General features: G+C 46.5%; 2 protein-coding genes across 2 annotated transcripts; both read right to left on the bottom strand.

Annotated features, from left to right (window-relative positions):
* Positions 1-10,392: 10,392 nt before the first annotated feature.
* LOC109785294 (gibberellin 2-beta-dioxygenase 6-like) lies at positions 10,393-11,736 on the bottom strand. The gene is made up of 3 exons (XM_020343886.1): positions 11,234-11,736; positions 10,833-11,157; positions 10,393-10,638 (listed from the first exon to the last, which is right to left on the bottom strand). The coding sequence occupies exons 1-3, from the start codon at positions 11,734-11,736 to the stop codon at positions 10,393-10,395; spliced, it is 1,074 nt and encodes a 357-aa protein (XP_020199475.1).
* A 3,417-nt stretch (positions 11,737-15,153) lies between these two features.
* LOC109785291 (uncharacterized) lies at positions 15,154-15,782 on the bottom strand. Its single transcript, XM_020343884.3, has one exon. It carries the CDS (start codon positions 15,780-15,782, stop codon positions 15,291-15,293), a length of 492 nt encoding a protein of 163 aa, XP_020199473.1. The 3' UTR covers positions 15,154-15,290.
* Between the last annotated feature and the right edge of the window lie 2,552 nt (positions 15,783-18,334).

Below are 18,334 nucleotides of genomic sequence, written 5' to 3'. Positions count from 1 at the left end.
TCTTCTTCTTTTCAGCCACCGGCCATGAAGACCCGAAGCAGACACCATAACCGATTCCTTTACAGGCATGAACCAAACAAAATAGAGATTTGTCCATTACGTCCCTGTTTCCAGCGTGATCTGATTCCCTTACCATTCACGTTACCAGTCTCTAATCCAAACACCTCCAAAGAGGTAATGACTATACGTGCAGACGGAGGCCGGAGGCGCCGCGCCAAGGAGGGCCATGCGCTCGGTATACTCATAACTGGGACGGTCGTGGATGACGACAGCCGCGGCGCCATAAACATACCACGACGATGATGGATACCCGTCGCCGAGCCCCGCGGAGCCTTCTTTTATATATGCTGCCACACACTACATCAACACAAGCGCCCCGAAGGGGCTGCGTCTATCATCCCGAGCCAGACCACATCCATTAAACCCATTATAAGCGTCGAGTGAAGGGCGGCCAACCAGCTATGCCACGTGGCGTAAGCTAGTTGGCCGTGGCGAGAAATCTTTTGGAATTATTTTTAGATAAAGGTGAGGATTATTTTTTAAATGTATTTTTTCTTTTTCGATGGAGGTGAGGAACTCTGCTATTTTTTAAATGAAGGGCTATGCAAAGTGGCGTTCGCTGGTAGGCTGTGATGGTAATTTTTTTTCCTTTTTACTACTTTTTTTAGAAGAAGGTGAGGATTTTTTTTCCTGAGATATTTTTTTAGACGGAGGCGAAGACTCTATATTTTTTTAAATGGAAACGTGAGCAACGCTTCGTCTCGAGAGGCGCCACAGCATGGCGCCCCAACCACTAGTGGTAAACAAGTGTACCGTGCACCCACCGGGAGGAGGAGAGGCCGGCCAGCGTCCAAGGCTTCATCACCATCTACCTCAACTACGCGATATTCGGTGGCATGCCTGCATAATCATCTTCCATTTATCTCTTTCGATCTTTTCCATCTCTACTATTTCGGTGCATCCATCGAGTGGGCGATGAGAATCATGACCAAGGTGATGGTGGGATAATCGGAGCTCGCCCACGCGCAACGGGTTGCGAGCTCTGGCCCCACACTACATAATCATATATGAAGATCATACAACGGCATCGCTGGCGAGCAATCCGTCCTAGCCCTCGTAGAAAAATACAGAGGAGGCGTTACCTATGTAAAACCTGCCCTACATCATCTTCACATCTTCATCATCCACGCCAGTGCCGTCGTCATCAACATCTGGCTTGGCGGAAAGTGAAAAACACAGTTGTGCTACCGTGTGAAGCTGAATTGTGCTTCCCCCGAGAAAAGTGAAGCAACTATAGTTCCTAAAAAATTACGCGCTAATGTGCTTTTGTGTGAAGCATAGTGGTGCTTCTGGTTTTCGTTCTTTTTTTTGAGTCATGTTTTTTTTCCTACATTTTTTTGGGTTACCGGTTTATGGATTTTTGTTTCTCGTTTTTTCGGTTTCTGGCTTTTTATTTAAACAAATTGATTTGGAGGAAGGTGTGCATGTGATTTGACGGAAGGTGATTTATCATACAAACACGTAATTGTTTTTAAACTGATACAAGCACGGTTGGATGGCCGGCTCAGTGTTCAGCATCGATCTGAACTGATTTTCGAACAATACTGTGTTCATTTGCGGATGGCATTGGAGATGCCCTTGCCATCCATGAAAGTGAGAGTGACCTTGATTCACTCTCATGCATGTCGCGATCGGCTACCCCAGAGGCCACATAACGCGAGATTGAGGAAATAAAGTAATAATGTGGCCGGCAGAGACGTCAACTTCGAAAAAAGCAAGCCAAGACAAGCTGGTTTGACGATTCAAGATTCCGGCGGCACTGTCGGAGGTTAGTTGATTCGAGGGCAGGCCACATGCATCCTCGACGCGACAACGCGTCCACTATCGACATGTTTTCATGGTGGCGTGCATCCCGTAAAAAGTTGCACTGGCGTATATGTACCGTGACTTCATTTGTTGACTATAATGCAGGCACAACTTCTCCTATACAAGAGAAAAAAGGAACGAAGAACCTGCGGTGTACGTGTCGCTCCTTGTATTGCCAACAAACAACAGACGCATTTTGTTTGTATGGTCATTATTCCTACGCACGACGTATTGAAATCTGGAACACCCAATATGTTTGGAAAACAAACACAAAGGCAGGAATGGCGTTTTCCATCATCAAGAAGGAAACAAAAAGTGGCACCCGCACCACAACTTTCTGTCCCATTAATTTATTCGACGCGACTATGCGTGCATGTCTCCCTGCGGACCACGAAACCAATGCAGCCCAAAGAATAAAGGAGCTGCCGTACACATCGGCTCGGCGGCACCACAAAGCTTGCCCTCGGCCCCTTTAGTGCGGGTCAAATCACACGGACGACTTTAAACGCGATACAGGATTGATAGAGAAGTTTACCTTTGCAGGTCATTTTTTCTCTCTCGCAAGATGACTATGGCAAAGACTTTCTTCCCACCGTCTTCGTTGGTGAAGCCGTGGATTTACCTCCTCTCAGCCTGCCACTTCGGCGGCCGGTCACAGGAAAGGGAATCCTAGTTACCCGGCTCTGGTTAGTATATAGGTTAGGGTTCATGTCTTCGGAACGGCAACGTTCGGACGGATGCCAATGCTTCTTTTCGAGTCGGTGTTCTGAAAAATTTTAGGCTTTGGCTGGAACCCAGTTATGCCACAAATCTTCTTATAATAACTGGGTTGATGACCTCCCCCCTACCCAGGCGGCTAGAAGTTGGCTTACAACTTCGATCTTTTAGGGTGCCACGGCTAGGTTTGTCGGCATCTCCGATCTTTTAGGGACACATCTCCCAGGAGACGTTGGATCACTCTCGGCAATGTGTCCATTGTAAGCACTTTGATAGTGGGATGACTCGTGGCAACTTCTAAACAAGGCCTCCTTGCCCATCCACGTCTTTGCAGCAATAAAGGCTGAGGTGCCGCTATGGGTGATGACAATGGCTGAGTATCTGGGCAATGTTTTACCAGAATAGTGATTCCCATGCACTTATTTGGCCTATGTGCTCATGTAACCTACAAACTTTGTTCTTCTCTTCTTAATTAATGAGATGAGACAAATCTCAAAAAAATGATGGTAAAATCATGGGTCATTTGAAGATGTTGTCGGACAAATCGTGCGATATCCGCATGCACTATAGAAGGGCGGGTGTACAAATCTATGCTAGTGAGGAAACTCTTTGATTGTGTCATAAATCCAAGGTGCACATTGGTCTTACCAGGACAAGCAATCATAAAATGATACATAGATTTGCTGACGAGATTCAACAAATGCCTATATTTTTGTACCATGACTCTGACGGCAACTGAAGTATCATAAGCAGTATCTGCATATCAAATAGTCATTTTCTAAAGCGGGCACACAATTAAATAATAAAAAGAGGATTTTGTATCATATCAACATACCGTATCATGTTAAATGTTATACTATATTGTATCATGCATGAAAATAAATGAGGTGATTTAAGATATTAGATGATGATACTATGTAGAGGCGGAGTCAGTATTTCTCAAAGACTAGGGCTAAAACTAAGCGGCTATAAATAACACCGAATTTCACCATCTCAGAATCAAAGCCCTTAAGAATGTCAAATAACGCATCTTTTATTTCTGTTTTTTTCATGTAAAAAATGGAAGAAAAATTACTAAGGTAATTCAATTATAACATCACCAACTCATTGATTTCAGCCGATACCAGGAAAGTAGGGAAAAATGGTGAGATTACCTAATTTACTCGTTCAGCCGGTAGTGGAGATGGAGCAGAATGATAGGACGAACTGGAAGGCTGGAGGGGGCTGCTCCGACTACGCGAGATGATCCAAGGTTCGAGAACGCGATGATTCTACGAGTCGGAGGTCTAGATGTCTGGTTTATCAAGTAGGGGAAGAAGCCTGGGGCGGCGCAGCCTGGGATCGAAGGAATTTTTTGATCGAGCGGGCCATCAGGTCTAGAGATGAAAACGTGATCCTAAAAAAAGGCAAACGCTAGCGATTGTTTCTTTGGTGCGCTTCGTGCCGTCGAGGATGCTCAGTTGGGCCGAGAAGCTACGTGGGGTGAGGCTACAAATATGACATAAAATCTTATTGAATGTACAGCGTTGCTTGGGCGACGCCTCGGGCTATAGCCCCAGATGCCCCAGGCCCAGTTCCGCCCTGATACTATGCATTATGAAAGTAATATCATACATTAGTATCATATACTCCCTCCGTTCCTAAATACTTGTCTTTCTAGGCATTTCAAATGACTATCACATACAGATGTATGTAGACATATTTTAGAGTGTAAATTTACTCATTTTACTCCGTATGTAGTCACTTGTTGAAATGCCTAGAAAGACAAGTATTTAGGAACGGAGGGAGTACATGATACTAGTATATTATACTTCCAATTACGGGTAGCCTAAGAGTGTTCCTGGTGTATTAAATCTGTATAATGCATTGATGATAGATCCTCCACAATCTATATGCCAGAATGTTGACCACCATCCACAAATGGTCCAACCATGCATACCCGGATGTTCTCTTCTGTAATCGAATTGTACACATCTGATAGGATCCCTAAAAAAGTGTAAGTAAATGATACCATATCTTCTTCCAAATGTTGCCATCTCATGTATGACTGAAGCAATGTGTATATGGAACATGCTACCATTAGGGGTGTAATATGATCAAAGCGAAATTGGACGCCTTCAAGATGATCGGAGCATGTGTAGGAGAGCAAAACCATAGTAGTGGTGGAAGAAAGAGGGCCGGTGCTCCGCCGGTCTACCTCGTCTCCTGTGCTCTTAGGGCCATGGAGGCGTGGTGGATCCCGGCCCTTGTCGCCGGGAGGGCTTCATGTTTTCATGCTCTTTTGAGTTTTGTTAGGGGTTGTGTCCTACTCAGAGAGACAAGCTGACGGCTGCTCTGTGAAGATGGAATAAGGTTCTCCCCACCTAATCCTCATCCCGGGGGTATTTCTAGCATTGTTGGAGGGCATGTGGAGGTTTGTGTCCGTTGGATCTTGCGGGTTTCGGTCCGCATTTATCTTCGGTCGATCCACGTGGATCACGTCTTCGTTCGTCTGTGTTCGTGTGTCTACTGGTTGAATCCTTTCGATCTACACTTCTCTTCATCGACGGCGGTTGTTGTTCTGATGCGCTGGTCCTATGGGGCCTTAGCACGATGACTTCCCGACTGTCTACTACAACAAGATTTGCCCGTCTCCGATGAGGGAGGGGCGAAGACAGTAGCGCGCCTTCGACTCGCTCTGCTACACTAGTAGAAAACAGGGCTTTGGTCACAGGGCAATATTAACATTAGTCCCGGTTCAGTCACGAACCGGGACTAATGTGAGCATTGGTTCCGGGTCGTGCGGCTAAGGCATTAGTCCCGGTTCACCTGAGCCCTTTAGTCCCGGTTTGAGATACGAACCGGGGCTAAAGGGTGCGATGCCCTTTAGTCCCGGTTCCTGTCTCAAACCGGGACTAAATATTAGACCTTTAGTCCCGGTTTGAGACACGAACCGGGACTAAAGGGTGCCATGCCCTTTAGTCCCCCCCCCCTTGATCGCCTTTTCGGTTTTGTAAAAAGCAAAAGAAAATGATAAAAACTTCAAAAATTAAAATCCTTCGAGATGTAGTTATGTTACTACATCTACTAGTTAGGAAAATTTATAAACTTAAATTTAGACATGTTCTGCAAAAAGTGTAGGGAAAATGTAAAACGGCTATAACTTTTGCATACGATGTCAGAAAAAAACGTATAATATATCAAAATGTTCAGCACAAAAATCCGCATCCGATTTTGACGGCCTACGGCCTGTTTGCAAATTTTTAGAATCCTCAAATTCTAAAAGGAAAAAAAGTTATGCTCAAATTTTTGTTTTTTTTAATTTTTGTTAAATCTGGTCAAACTATGGTCAAACTACTTATTCAAGAAGTATTAGTGTTACTAAATAATTATTTTAATTTTTTTGAATTTTGGTCAAATCTGGTCAAACTATGGTCAAACAATGGTCAAACTAATTATTCAAGAAATATTAGTGTTACTAAATAATTATTTCAGTTTTTTTGAATTCTGATCAAATCTGGTCAAACTACTTATTCAAGAAATATTAGTGTTACTAAATAATTATTGTTTTTTAGAACAATAGTTTCAAACTCAAACAGTGAAATGTGTGACTTCATGCTCAAGCTAAATTCCTGAGGGTTAATAAGATTGACATCTTACTATTGTCAGGAAAACAACAAGTGCAGACTTGGAAACGAGGGAGAATAGAACCCGGAAGTTAAGCGTTAAAATAATTTAGAAATTTAAAAATAAAAAAAAATCAAATTTTTTTAAAAAAAATCATAAAATTGCCTTTAGTACCGGTTGGTGTTATCAACCGGGACTAAAGGTGGACCTCCAGGCAGCGGCCACGTGGAGGGCCTTGGGGAGGCTTTAGTAAGGAGACTAAAGGCCCTTTTTCTACTAGTGCTAGTTGTCGTCGCTGGGTGGTCTACGGGCCTAGATGTATTTTTTACTTCTGGTGTTTTTTGTATTACCTTAACTGTTGATGAATAGATCGAAAGTTATAAAAAAAAGCATGTGTAGGAGATAAAATAATGTAGAGTGAGTCAGTGACTCTATGGAGGTATTTGCGGCACCATGCCGAACGTGTCCGCCGCGAACGGGCACCAGCCCCTGGAAGCACGTCGTCCCGTCGCACGGAACTTCGATCCCGAGGTTCTTCGCCAGCGTCCTGGCCACCGTGTCCGCCACCCGCGACATCGCGGCCGCCACCTCCTGCATCACTCCCCTGCTGGCATAGCAAAACTTGTGCTCATCCAGCCATCTGACGAACAGGCTTGCATGCATGCATGCTTACGTACGTACGAGTACCTCTCAAGGAGCTGAGCTCTGCATGCTCGCAGTCTTGGTTTTCCTCTGAGATGCTCGCGACTCGCGAGCGGAACGTGGAAGGCCTCCGACCACGAGAGCTGCCAGAGAGACGTCGCTGTCGGGTTTTAGCATGGCGACCACCAGTACGAGCCGTTGAGGAGTCCGGTCTTCTCCTTGATATCGAATGGCAGGTGAAATAGCCGCGCCTGCTCCCGCCTTATCTGTTCTGGTCCGTTGGTTTTATGAGGCTTTAGCATGGTGACTTCTCGACTGTCTAGTACAACAAGATTTGGCTTCGATGATGGACGGGCGATGATGGTGGCGTGTGTTCAGCTCGCTCCAGTGCTTATAGTCGTCGCTAGGTGATCCACGGCACCTGGATGTAACTTTTTTTACTTCTGATATTCGTTGTACTACCTTGAATACTTGATGAATAGATCGGAACTTTTCTCGCAAAAAAGTAAAATAAATAATTAAATAGGCTCTTTGTTAACATATGAAATATGTAGTGAATGACGAGATGTGCCACGTAGATAAGCTCAAGATCTTTTCTATCTCTATTTGTTAATATAAAAAACTTCTTGGTTGATCAAACTAAGTTATAGTGATTGCATCCATTGTGGATATTTCGCATACATTTTAATATGCTATTTATGCAAGCCTGAGGTGTCAAAGTGACATTTTTTAGAGTAGAGGCCATTCGATAGTAAGATGACATATATTATTACTGAAAGACATGTGTGGAACGCGGATCATTGAGTCTCGGGTGCCAATTCGCCCAATTATTATTTTTACAAAATTAGTGCAAAATCCTGAAACTGTTTGTTAACTAGAATTGTATAGTGTTATACTTGTGTGATAACTTATTGAAAACACTAGACCGGACCACAACATGAACACCAACATCACACATGCAATAGTAGTCATAATAAAAGATGGATCAGATCACGACACGTGTACTAATCAGTTGCAGATGTAGTGGCGGCACCTGGTCTTGAGGCGATGTTGTTTGAGGACAACATTCGCGAAGACCGGACCACACAAACATTGGTCATAACGGCGCGCAGCGGGGATTGACCTTTGGTGTAGTCGGCCTGTGGTGAAGAACGGGAGCAGTAACGTGAAATGCTTTCCAAAACCTAATTCGCCCTCTGCTGGTGAAGAATCCTAGCGATGAGAGAAGGCAAACCCTAGCTCGTTTTAGTGCATCCTTTTTTTTTGGGATGTTTCAGTTTATCCTTGGCGGTGGCCTCAGCTAGTGGCGATTCTATGGACAAGCTGTGGTGTCAACTGATCCCACAACTTTGATATAAAAAACAGACTAAAATTAATGTACAGTCACCGTACATTATGAAGAAAATAATTCTATTTTGTTTTAGCAATGAGCTCAGAGGTTCATTCGCGCTGGCTAGCTGCTCCTTGTCCTTGGTTGGGCCGTCTACGAACTAGTAGCTGGATATATGGCGCATGCATCAATCCATTTACGAGAAGATGGTCGAAAAACTGTATCCCACACCATGTCGTCATCGTCTACCACAGAGGCCACATAGCGCGAGATTCAAGATGATAATAATGTGGCAGATCGAGACAGGCAACTTTTTTCGGAAAAAGAAAACTGCCGGTCTTTTGACGATTCAACACTCCGGCGACACTGTCCGATGTTGGTTGATTCGAGGGCCGGCCACATGCTGAACGCGACAAGCGCGCGCCCGTCGTCAACAAGTTTCTATGGTGTTGTGCGTTCATGTACAAAGTTCCACTGACGTACTACTACTGTCACTTCATTCATTGACCATAATAATGCAGGCACAGCTTTTCCTTCCTAGAAAAAAGGTACTAGAAGGGAACCTGCGGCGTACTACGTGTCGCTCTTGTATTGCCAACATACAACAGACGCCTCTTGTTTCCATGGTTATTTATGTTGGCAAGCAATGGCGTTTCCCATCATCAGCAAGGAAAGAGATGGCAGCAAACGACCCGACCCTAGATAGATAGCTTTCATCACGTGGTAAGCGAACCCGCACCACAACTTTCTGTCCTATTTATTCGACGCGACTATGCCTAGTACATGTCTCGCCACGGGCCACGAACTAATGCATCGCAGAGATGGTGAGGCACAAGGGAGGGAATTGCCATACACATCGAACGGCTCGGCGGCACCACAAAGCTTGCCGCCCCTTCGTGACTGTCAAATCAGATCCATGCGTTCAAACTTATATCTCGATCGATAGAGAAGGTTGCCTTTGCATGTGAAGTCCAAACTGGCACAATTGTTTTTTAGTTTTTCTTCGCTGCACCCCATAAAAGTTACACAATTTTCTTTGTTTTGTGGATGAAGACAAATCTTATTTCAAAAGAAAAGTTACACAAATCTTAAAGTCACTTAAAAAGGGTATTCTTATACATTCACAATCAATAAATTCTGACCTCCTTTCTCCCAACGGATCAAATAGAAAATCTCAAAGATCAACTCTTTTTTATTAAAGGGGCCGGAATCTTTAAGTGTGTGCGGGGCGATGTCGTGCGCAGAGCTAGTGCACCTTTTTCCTCTCCTGCCCATGCTCCAATCGTCTCGAAGTAGTTAGATTCCGGTTTGATCCCATTACATCCCTAATATAGTGCTAGCATGTTCGACATACACATTGTGTGTGTGTGGGGGTGGGGGGGGGGGGGGGGTGCTTACCGAAGCAAAACTGCCATGCGCAGAGTCAGTGCACCCTTATTTTCTCTCCTACACATGCTCCAATCGTCGCCAAGAAGTTAGATTCCGCTTTGATCCCATTACCTCCTAGTATATTGTTAGCATGTTCCATATACACATTGTGTGTGTATGTGGGGGGGGGGGGGGGGGGGGGGGTTGCTTACCGAAGCAAAACTGCCGTGCGCAGAGTCAGTGAACCCTTACTTTCTCTCCTACACATGCTCCAATCGTCTAGATTCCGCTTTGATCCCATTACATCCCTACTATAACATACACATTGTGTGTGTCTGGGGGGGGGGGGGGGGGGGGGCAAAACTGTCGTGCACAGAGCTAGTGTAGATTCCGCTTTGATCCCATTACATCCCTACTGTAATGGTAGCATGTTCCACATACACATTGCTTCATCCATATGTACATGAGCTTGCAAAACATGGAAGAAGATATGTGACCATTCACTTAAACATTAGTTAGGGGTCCTAACTGACATGTCACATTTGATTACAAAAGAGGCCGTCGGTACACGTACCATCCAACATCATAAGAACATCTTTGCATTGGAAAACTATGTTTTTGAATTTAACATTAGCTAACTTTTCTTTGGGCGGCTGTGTGGGGGTGTTGGGGGGGGGGGGGGGGGGGGGATGGATTTAGAATACACTTCTTGAATCTTGATCAAAGATAAACATGCTGGACTTTCAGAAGACAAATTATGCACTGAAAGCGGTATACAGAAAGGACAAAGAAGGAATTTTCCTCCGATGCCAAACTGCAACTGGTGGCGAGACTGAGCTCATACGACGATGTCATTCAGGTCTTCAACTTATCGTAGAACATTTGAGAAAGTTGGGTAGCCCAATCTTTTTCCCCGTTTGCCTGACATCATCCTGAACCTTCCTCCTGTACTCTCCGAATGTAAACGGCCTGTACGGCGACGGCTTGCCGCATGTGCCGATGAGCGAGTCATGCGACGGGCACAGGAAGTAGGCGATGGAGAAGCGCTCCGCCTTGGAGTTGGCCACCACCTTGTGCTCCACGCTCTTGTACCTGTTGTTGCTCCACGCCTGAAACAAACAAATAATGCACAGAACCAAGCTATAATAGAAGAAGAATTAAAGATGCCTCATGTGTTTGTTCGATACGGACATGAAATAGTGCTGCGTACATGCATATCTGTGGGATTGCATAGGAAAAACTTGAAAACGTACGGACCTATATATGGGGGCGAAGTTGGCGTCCGGGAACTAGTGGTTATTACCTGGAACAAATCGCCGACGTTGACAACGAGCGCGTCGGGGTGGGGTTTCACGGCGACCCAGTGGGAGCCGTTCATGATCTCCAGGCCCCCAACCTGGTCCTGGCAGACGATGGTGAGGAAGTCGCTGTCCGTGTGCGGCACCATGCCGAACGTGTCCGCGAACGGGCACGCCGGGTACCTGTTCAGCCGCAGGAAGCATGTCGTCCCGTCGCACCCTGCGGCCGCCGGGAACGTGGACCCGGCGTGCCCGAGGTTCCTCGCCAGCGTCCCGGCCACCGTGTCTGCCACCCGCGACATGGCGTCCGCCACCTCCTGCATCACTCCCCTGCTCGCATATGGAAACTTCTGCTCATCAGCCATGTGACGTCACTCATGAATGCATGCCCTGCTTGCTTACGTACCTCAAGCTCAAGGAACTGAGCTGTGCGTGCTCGCCGTCTTCCCCACAGATGCTCGCGAGCGGAACGTGGAAGGCCTCCGACCAGGAAAGCTGACGGAGCGACGTTGCCGTCGGGTTGCCCCACCGGTACGAGCCGTCTACGAGTCCGGCCTTCTCCTTGGTATCGAACGGCTGGTGAAATAGCACCGCCTGCTCCCGCCTCATCCCTTCCAGGAGCTCCCGCCTCACGCCGTGGCTGGTCACCTGGAAGAAGCCCCACTCCGACGCCGCGCTCGCCATGGCGTCGGCACACACGTCCCTCTCCCTCGCTTCGCCGCTCGTCAGGCACTTCAAGTCGATCATTGGCAGGTCACGCTGCAGCACGGTCAGGCTCTCCGCCGACAGCGCCTGCGGCGCGGGCACAAAGCCGCTGCCGCTTCCAAGCTCGTCTCCGAGGAGAAGCGCGCAGTAGCTGTCCACCAGAGGCGGGTCGTTGGTGGTGGCGACCTCGGCGGAGGCAGCCATGGTCGATCGAGAGATAGGTACTACTACTAGCTTACAATCACACACGTTTGTATCTATTGTATGCTTGTGATGGACCGGTCGTCGTGTTCGCGTCACACGCAGTGCATGCTCGTGAGCACTGGCTATATGAAGAATCTCGGAAGCGCGAGAGAGCTATATATAGAGAAGGGACGGCTGCAAAGACAAGAATCCAGCTCAATAGGAAAACATTTTTATCTAGGGTTACCCAGTTCCTGAGACGTTGGATATGAATAAACGGCAGGGATCTTCTCCTTTTCGTCCATCACGTTCCAACTATTTCCTGTCCATATTCTTCCTCCTTCTGTCCCCCACCCCCACCCCGTACCTCCAGCCCAAGCGCATGCCTTCGCCACCCCACCCCGTCCTGTCCGAGCCACTGCTTCCGATGTGTTGCTGACTTGCTGTCGCCCCCACCATCCCTCCAAACGACGGCACGGTCCAATCACCTGCGATCTCCTCCTCGCCTCCAACACAGCACACCATAGACACCAAACCTTGGACTCCCATGTGTCGGCGACCCAACTACCACGTTCTCTGGGTGGCTCTTGTCTGAGGCCTCAACGGCGTGCCTGTGCTCTGCTTGGTTGGGCCGCCATCTTCAGTTTTGGAGCTTGAAGCGAAAGAAAACTGTCGGCAACTAAGGATTTACAAAACGTTTTAATATACATATATATTTCTCTACACGAAATATGAAAACTGGAAATGGTATGGAGCCAACGTTCGTTCGAGAACTTCTATGCAACAGAGGAAGAGGTGGGAGGTGGTCTGCTGATCCAAATTATTATTGATTTTTAGTATGGTGTGTCATCACGGCTATAGATCAATTCGAATGGAGAGGGGCATCTGCCTGTGTTGTTGATGTGCCGAATCGAGATTCATCTTTAATTGGAGATGGTGGTGCGTTCATATCGTTTCATTTTTCACATGTGTGGGCCGATCGCATGGGCGTGGTTGCACGAGAAGGCCGACAGCAGGACGTGGTAACTCTTGCATACACACTTTTGAGGTAATTGATATATGCTTATGTGGTTAATTTTTTTGTAAATGGCATGACTACTTCTGAATCAGAATTAACAATAATCCTAGACGTACGGGGGTTCTTACAGGCATTTACGGGGCCTTCCCTTAAATCGCCCCCCCCCCCCCCCTATTTCTACCCGGGGTGGTCCCGCCTCACTCTCCTTCTATCCAATTATGTTAAGCCAACTCAGCCTGTAATTAAACTTTGCCCGTAATTTCCTGTACGTGTAGCATTGCTCCAGAATTAATGTACACAGTCACCTCTCTACCGCGAGCATTTCTCGCACTCCCGTGAACAGCAGTGACGGCTACATGCTAGGCATGGGCACATGCTGCAAGTTTTTAATCATTGTGTATATCATTTTGTTCGGTCGCAACACATAGGCATTTAACCAGTTCTACCTTGATCTCACGTGGGTGGCATGTGACTGACTAACCGCGGAATGCTATGGTATAATAGTTTTGCTTGTGTGTACACACGCATGGCAAACCAACTGATGTGTCAAGTTCCTAATTGAACACACCTATATATACACAGTAGCGCTATAGTGAGCCAAGATGCGCATATATACGATGTGGTGATAGCAAGTTCGGCCCCCCTTGCCGCCGGTGCCTCCATTTTCCCCCTCGACGGCACACCTGCATGCATGGACAGAGGTTAGTCGATCCCATGTACAGTTGGCTAAGGTACCTACAGAATCTAATTATCACAAGTCTTTGACCACAATTAGGTTGTTAATTAACTTCACTCTGTTTTCCAGTTTGTACCAGAACTTTGGTATTGTATCTATTCAATTTGACCAACAAAATTAAAATTAATGTCACAAGAAATACGCTATGGCTTTATAAACCCAAAGGGAGAGAAATAATAATTCAATTCTCCCTTCCATCCCCCGTTTCAGCACCCAGCCATTTCTCTCGAAAATATGGAGAGCCCCTAAAACCAATGTCTTCCGCAATGAAGACATAAAAACATAGCTATAACCACGAATCTAATCTCAGATCTCACCCTTTGGTCCAACAGGCTTACGCCTAATGAACTCCAGGAATACGCTGTTATCTGGTGTGTTTTCTTCTCTTCCTGGATCTTGTGAACCCCAACTCTATTTTTCTTAATATAGTTAGGTGGGGAGCAGTGGCGGTGCGAACACAAAAATGTAGTGGGGTCAAATGCCCTAAACTCTCAAAACTATACGACTAACGCTTTGCACTATTATGTATAAATATAAGAGTATCATAAAAAAACTATGGGGTTAGTTGAACCCACAACTAACACATAGTATCGCCACTAGAGAGGAGTCTTTCCCGTCCCAGTTTCAAAAAAAAGAGAAGTCCATTCTACAAACCTGAACTCTTCAGTTGACTAAGATTCAACCCCCAACTCGAAAACCAGGTAAGACTCAACCTTTTCTCCCAAGACCAGCCATGATTCAATCCTCCCCTCCCCCGACTCTGTTTTTTGCGGAGTAGGTCGGGTTTGCCCGTGTTAACCATCCAGTCAACTCATTCAAATGGAGCAGAAAAATGAAAATCTCCTTAATTTGTTTGAAAACAATCTATAAAACTCAAAAATAATATAGTGATCATTCTGGGAAATTTTCACAATTTTTTACCTAACAGAATTATAAATATAGTGAAATTAAACTACATATCTTGCCTTTTTGGCCAAATTTTGTCAAGAAAATCAAAGTCTCTAGAAATTTTTGATAAAATCAAGGATAATATACTTATCATTCTGGGAAGTTTCAGAATGTCTTGCCCAGCAAAAAAAAAATCATGGAATTACTTTTTCAGTTCTTTTTAGCCTATTTTTGTCAAAGCATTCTAAATACTCATTAAAATTCTATATTATTATGTAAAATCAACAATAATATACAGAGAATTCCCGGAAATTTTACAGACACTTTGGACTAGCAAAATTTAGAATAGCTCCAAATTTTATTTTATGCACTATTAATCAATCAGCTGACATTGTTGCTGACTACGCACATTGGTTCGATGGTCAACAGGGTCAAACCTGGTCTACTGAGCGAGACCCTAGTCAAGGATGGAAGGTTGACTCATAGCTGGTTTTGAGAGTTTGAGATTGAATCTTCTACAAGCCGAAGAGTTCGGGTTGTAAAATGGACTTCTCTCAAAAAGGGAAACATGACTTTTTCTTAACAAAGAGAAATTTGACTTTGTCAAACAGATGTTTTTTTTCTTTTTTCTTTGGCCAACCACTCAAAACACTCATGGCAAGATTAGGGCGAAATGTAACCAACACCTGTCCTACGTTTATCAATTACTCCCTCCGTTTCAAAATAGATGACCCAACTTTGTACTAACTTTAGTAAAAAGTTGGGTTATCTATTTTGGAACGGAGGGAGTATAAATCTCGCTTTTTTTTGTACATCAAATTTTATCGAGGAAAAATTGGTTCTGGCCCGCCGTAGTTTTCTCAAAGAAGAAATAGCGTCGAGTTAAGAAGTATTTACCTGTGGAATATGAATGGCAGCACCCAGCAGACGACACTAGAGGCGTAGTTCGAGGTCCAGCGGCTTTCCGGCGCCGCTGCGGACGGAGGCCCTTGCCAAGCTGAGAGTGCCAGCCTCGCCGTCCAGGGGCAGCGCGCGCTCGGCGAAGCGTAGAGATGGAAGAACTGGTCCAGGTCCAGGGGCCGCCACGGCACCGCCATGCGAAGCGATGGAAGAGCAATCCATGGACGCGCGCCCGGTGGACGCGGCCACGGCGGCGGCGCCTCCGATTGGGCCGTCGCTGTAGGGGTTTTTGGAGCCGGCGGCGCGTTCCCTGCGGTGCGCGTTCTGGTGACCGCCGAGAGCCTGCGGCTTGAGGAACGTCCTGTTGCAGAAGAGGCACTCGAACAGCCGCACCGTCTTGCCGTTCAGGTCTGCCGTGGGCAACGCCTCGTCCCGGCCTTGGCTGCCCACCGCCAGCACCAACGATAGCGGCAGGACGGCTGCCGCCGCCTGCACATGGAACGACGACGACGTGGCCTTCTCCATGGAAGGCGCCAGAACAGAAGATACTATAGATATACTACGAAGTTCAGGGTAACTTCCACAAAAAGAAAGGAAACGGAGGAGGCATGCATACGGGGTATAAATTAATCGAGTTGCAGGTGAGATCCAGGCAACAGGGTTTGGTGATACTAAGAACATCTCCTCTAGTCCTGCTGATGGTCACAGGAGCATACTGCTGATGGTTACCTGTGAAAGAGATCTGATTCTTTTTTAGGCTCCACCATATATAATTGGTTCTCATGTTGACGTGCTCCATTATAATCAACAAAATGAGAGATATTTCCGGTCCAGGTAGTGGTAGGGGTCCGGGCTTGCTTTAGCCTCGCGCTCGACACGTCAGTGCGACACCGTACGAGGACGCACCCCTCTGGCCTGGAGCTGCTGATCCGCTATCAGTATCCACACAGCGAACAGCAATCCTGGTTATGGGTACGTGTTGCCTTAGGGCAACTCCAACGGCAACCTACACACTTTCTCCCGCATCCATCCGTGAATAGGAGACCAATCCGGGGACACGAAACAGAGGCCGCCATCCAACGCTAACCGCATACATTGTAAATCTTTTTCAACAAACCGGATGAAATTCTTGCAAACAAGGCCAAATTCATATAAACATGATGGATTTCAGGCAAACTGGACAAAAACGGTTACATTTTAGACATTTTTTCAACTAAACAAGAAACCGAGCTGGGCGGACCACCAAGCTGGTGCGGAACGACAGGGTGTCATCGACGGTAACGACGATGCCCGTGCCGTCGTCCTCCTCGAGCTGGCCTGGAGCGACGAGTTGCTGAACCACGCGGCGGCTTGGGGCAGCATCTGGCTTAGTCGGGCTAGGCAAGGGAGGTGGAGCAGCGAGCTTCCTTGCTCGTATCCGGCCGGCTTAGCGGGCCACCCAGCCGGCTTCTGTGTCAAAGTACTGCGCTTCCTGCTCGTCGAATGCCATCAAAAGAGTGGAGAAAATGATGGAAGGAAGAGATGGAGAGCGATGAACTTTATGCTCGCCCGGCGTTTGGCCTCGTTTAAATAGACGGTGGATGGGAGGAGCTTGCCTGGCGTCACGTTTAATGCCGACCCGCCCGTGAACGGTCGTGTGGCCGGAGTGGGTACCTCGGGTTCCACGCGGGTTTGATGAAGCCATTTGAATGCGGCGAGTAGGCGCGTTCAGCCGGGCGTGCAGCGGTCCGGGCCTCGGACGGGTCGCGGCTTCAACGGCGGAGGCAGTGAGAGGTGGCGCCACCCTGAGCCGCCATAAATGTGGAGTTGTGAGCTATACTGCGACATGAATGCAGGCAGCTGGCGCCGGGCGGGAACGCACGCGGGGTGGAAGGAGGGGTTTCGATGGGCCAGGCGGTCAGAAGCGGGCGTTACAGCAGTCCAGACTCCCACAAACCTTGCCCACATTTGTCTTCAGTTTGCGAAAGGAAGCATGTTCAAACCGCGTCGCAGACCAATAAAGGACCGCGTTAAATGGATCGGTTACCGAATATTTGAGTATGGGGCGTTGGAGATTCCGTTACCTTTGTTTTGACTTTTCTGGTATATATTGCCTTACCTTTGGGTAGCTATCACTAGGCTGTTCGCATTGAGATTCTTTCATCACAATCCTGGACATGGACGCTGCACCATGTACACCGATGATCTATGGAGTACTTCACTGTTCGCTTGCACGTAAATAATCGAGCCATCATTCTTTATGTGCCTTTTTTTATCTACAAAGAACATTTTCATTCAATGGATATATTGAGATGATACTACTACACTGTACGAGGGCCTACCCTCTACACATAACAATGTAGACATCTGCAAACCAAACTGTAGTTAGACGGTTAGGAGGGCATTGGTATCCCCAGCCAACCATAGTTCAAGTCCTAAACATGCATTGGTGCTCGCATTATTTCTGAATTTTTTCCAGGCTTCCGGTGATGTTCGTTCAATGGGAGAATATGTTCCGGTTGCCTATGAGGCGGCTGTGGTGATTTTGTAAAATCTCAAGATTCTATTTCAGCTTAGTTTCTCCGAGGGTCTCATAATGATAGGGTGTGCGTGCATGTGTTCAAAGGAGTGAGTGTATGCCTTTGTATGGGAGCGATTCCGATTGTGTTGTGTTAAAAAGAAAGCAACGCAGACATCCAACAGAACCAAAAAGGAAAATTTGATTTACACCCAAAATAAAAAATACCAACCTAAAATAGTGTTGATCCTATCTGAAATTACATAATTATCTATGATAGGAGAAAATCTCGTTGGTCATATGCTCCAGCTGAGTAGACGTTATCAAAAATAGGTCTCTATCCTCTGGGTTCTGTAGGATATACCAAGTACGAGTCCATCATATGAATGCATGAACAAGATGCACCGGAGATGAAATATAATCAACTGATGTCTACTACGCAACCTTCTTCTTGTAGAGTCGTGTTGGGCCTCCAAGCACAGTGTTTTGTAGGACAGTAGCAAATTTCCCTCAAGTGAATGACCTAAGGTTTATCAATTCGTGGGAGGCGTAGGATGAAGATGGTCTCTCTTAAACAACT

Source organism: Aegilops tauschii, chromosome 4 (genome assembly GCF_002575655.3).
Source record: "Aegilops tauschii subsp. strangulata cultivar AL8/78 chromosome 4, Aet v6.0, whole genome shotgun sequence".
Lineage (NCBI taxonomy): Eukaryota > Viridiplantae > Streptophyta > Magnoliopsida > Poales > Poaceae > Aegilops > Aegilops tauschii.
This window is presented reverse-complemented; position numbering and strand designations above follow the sequence as displayed.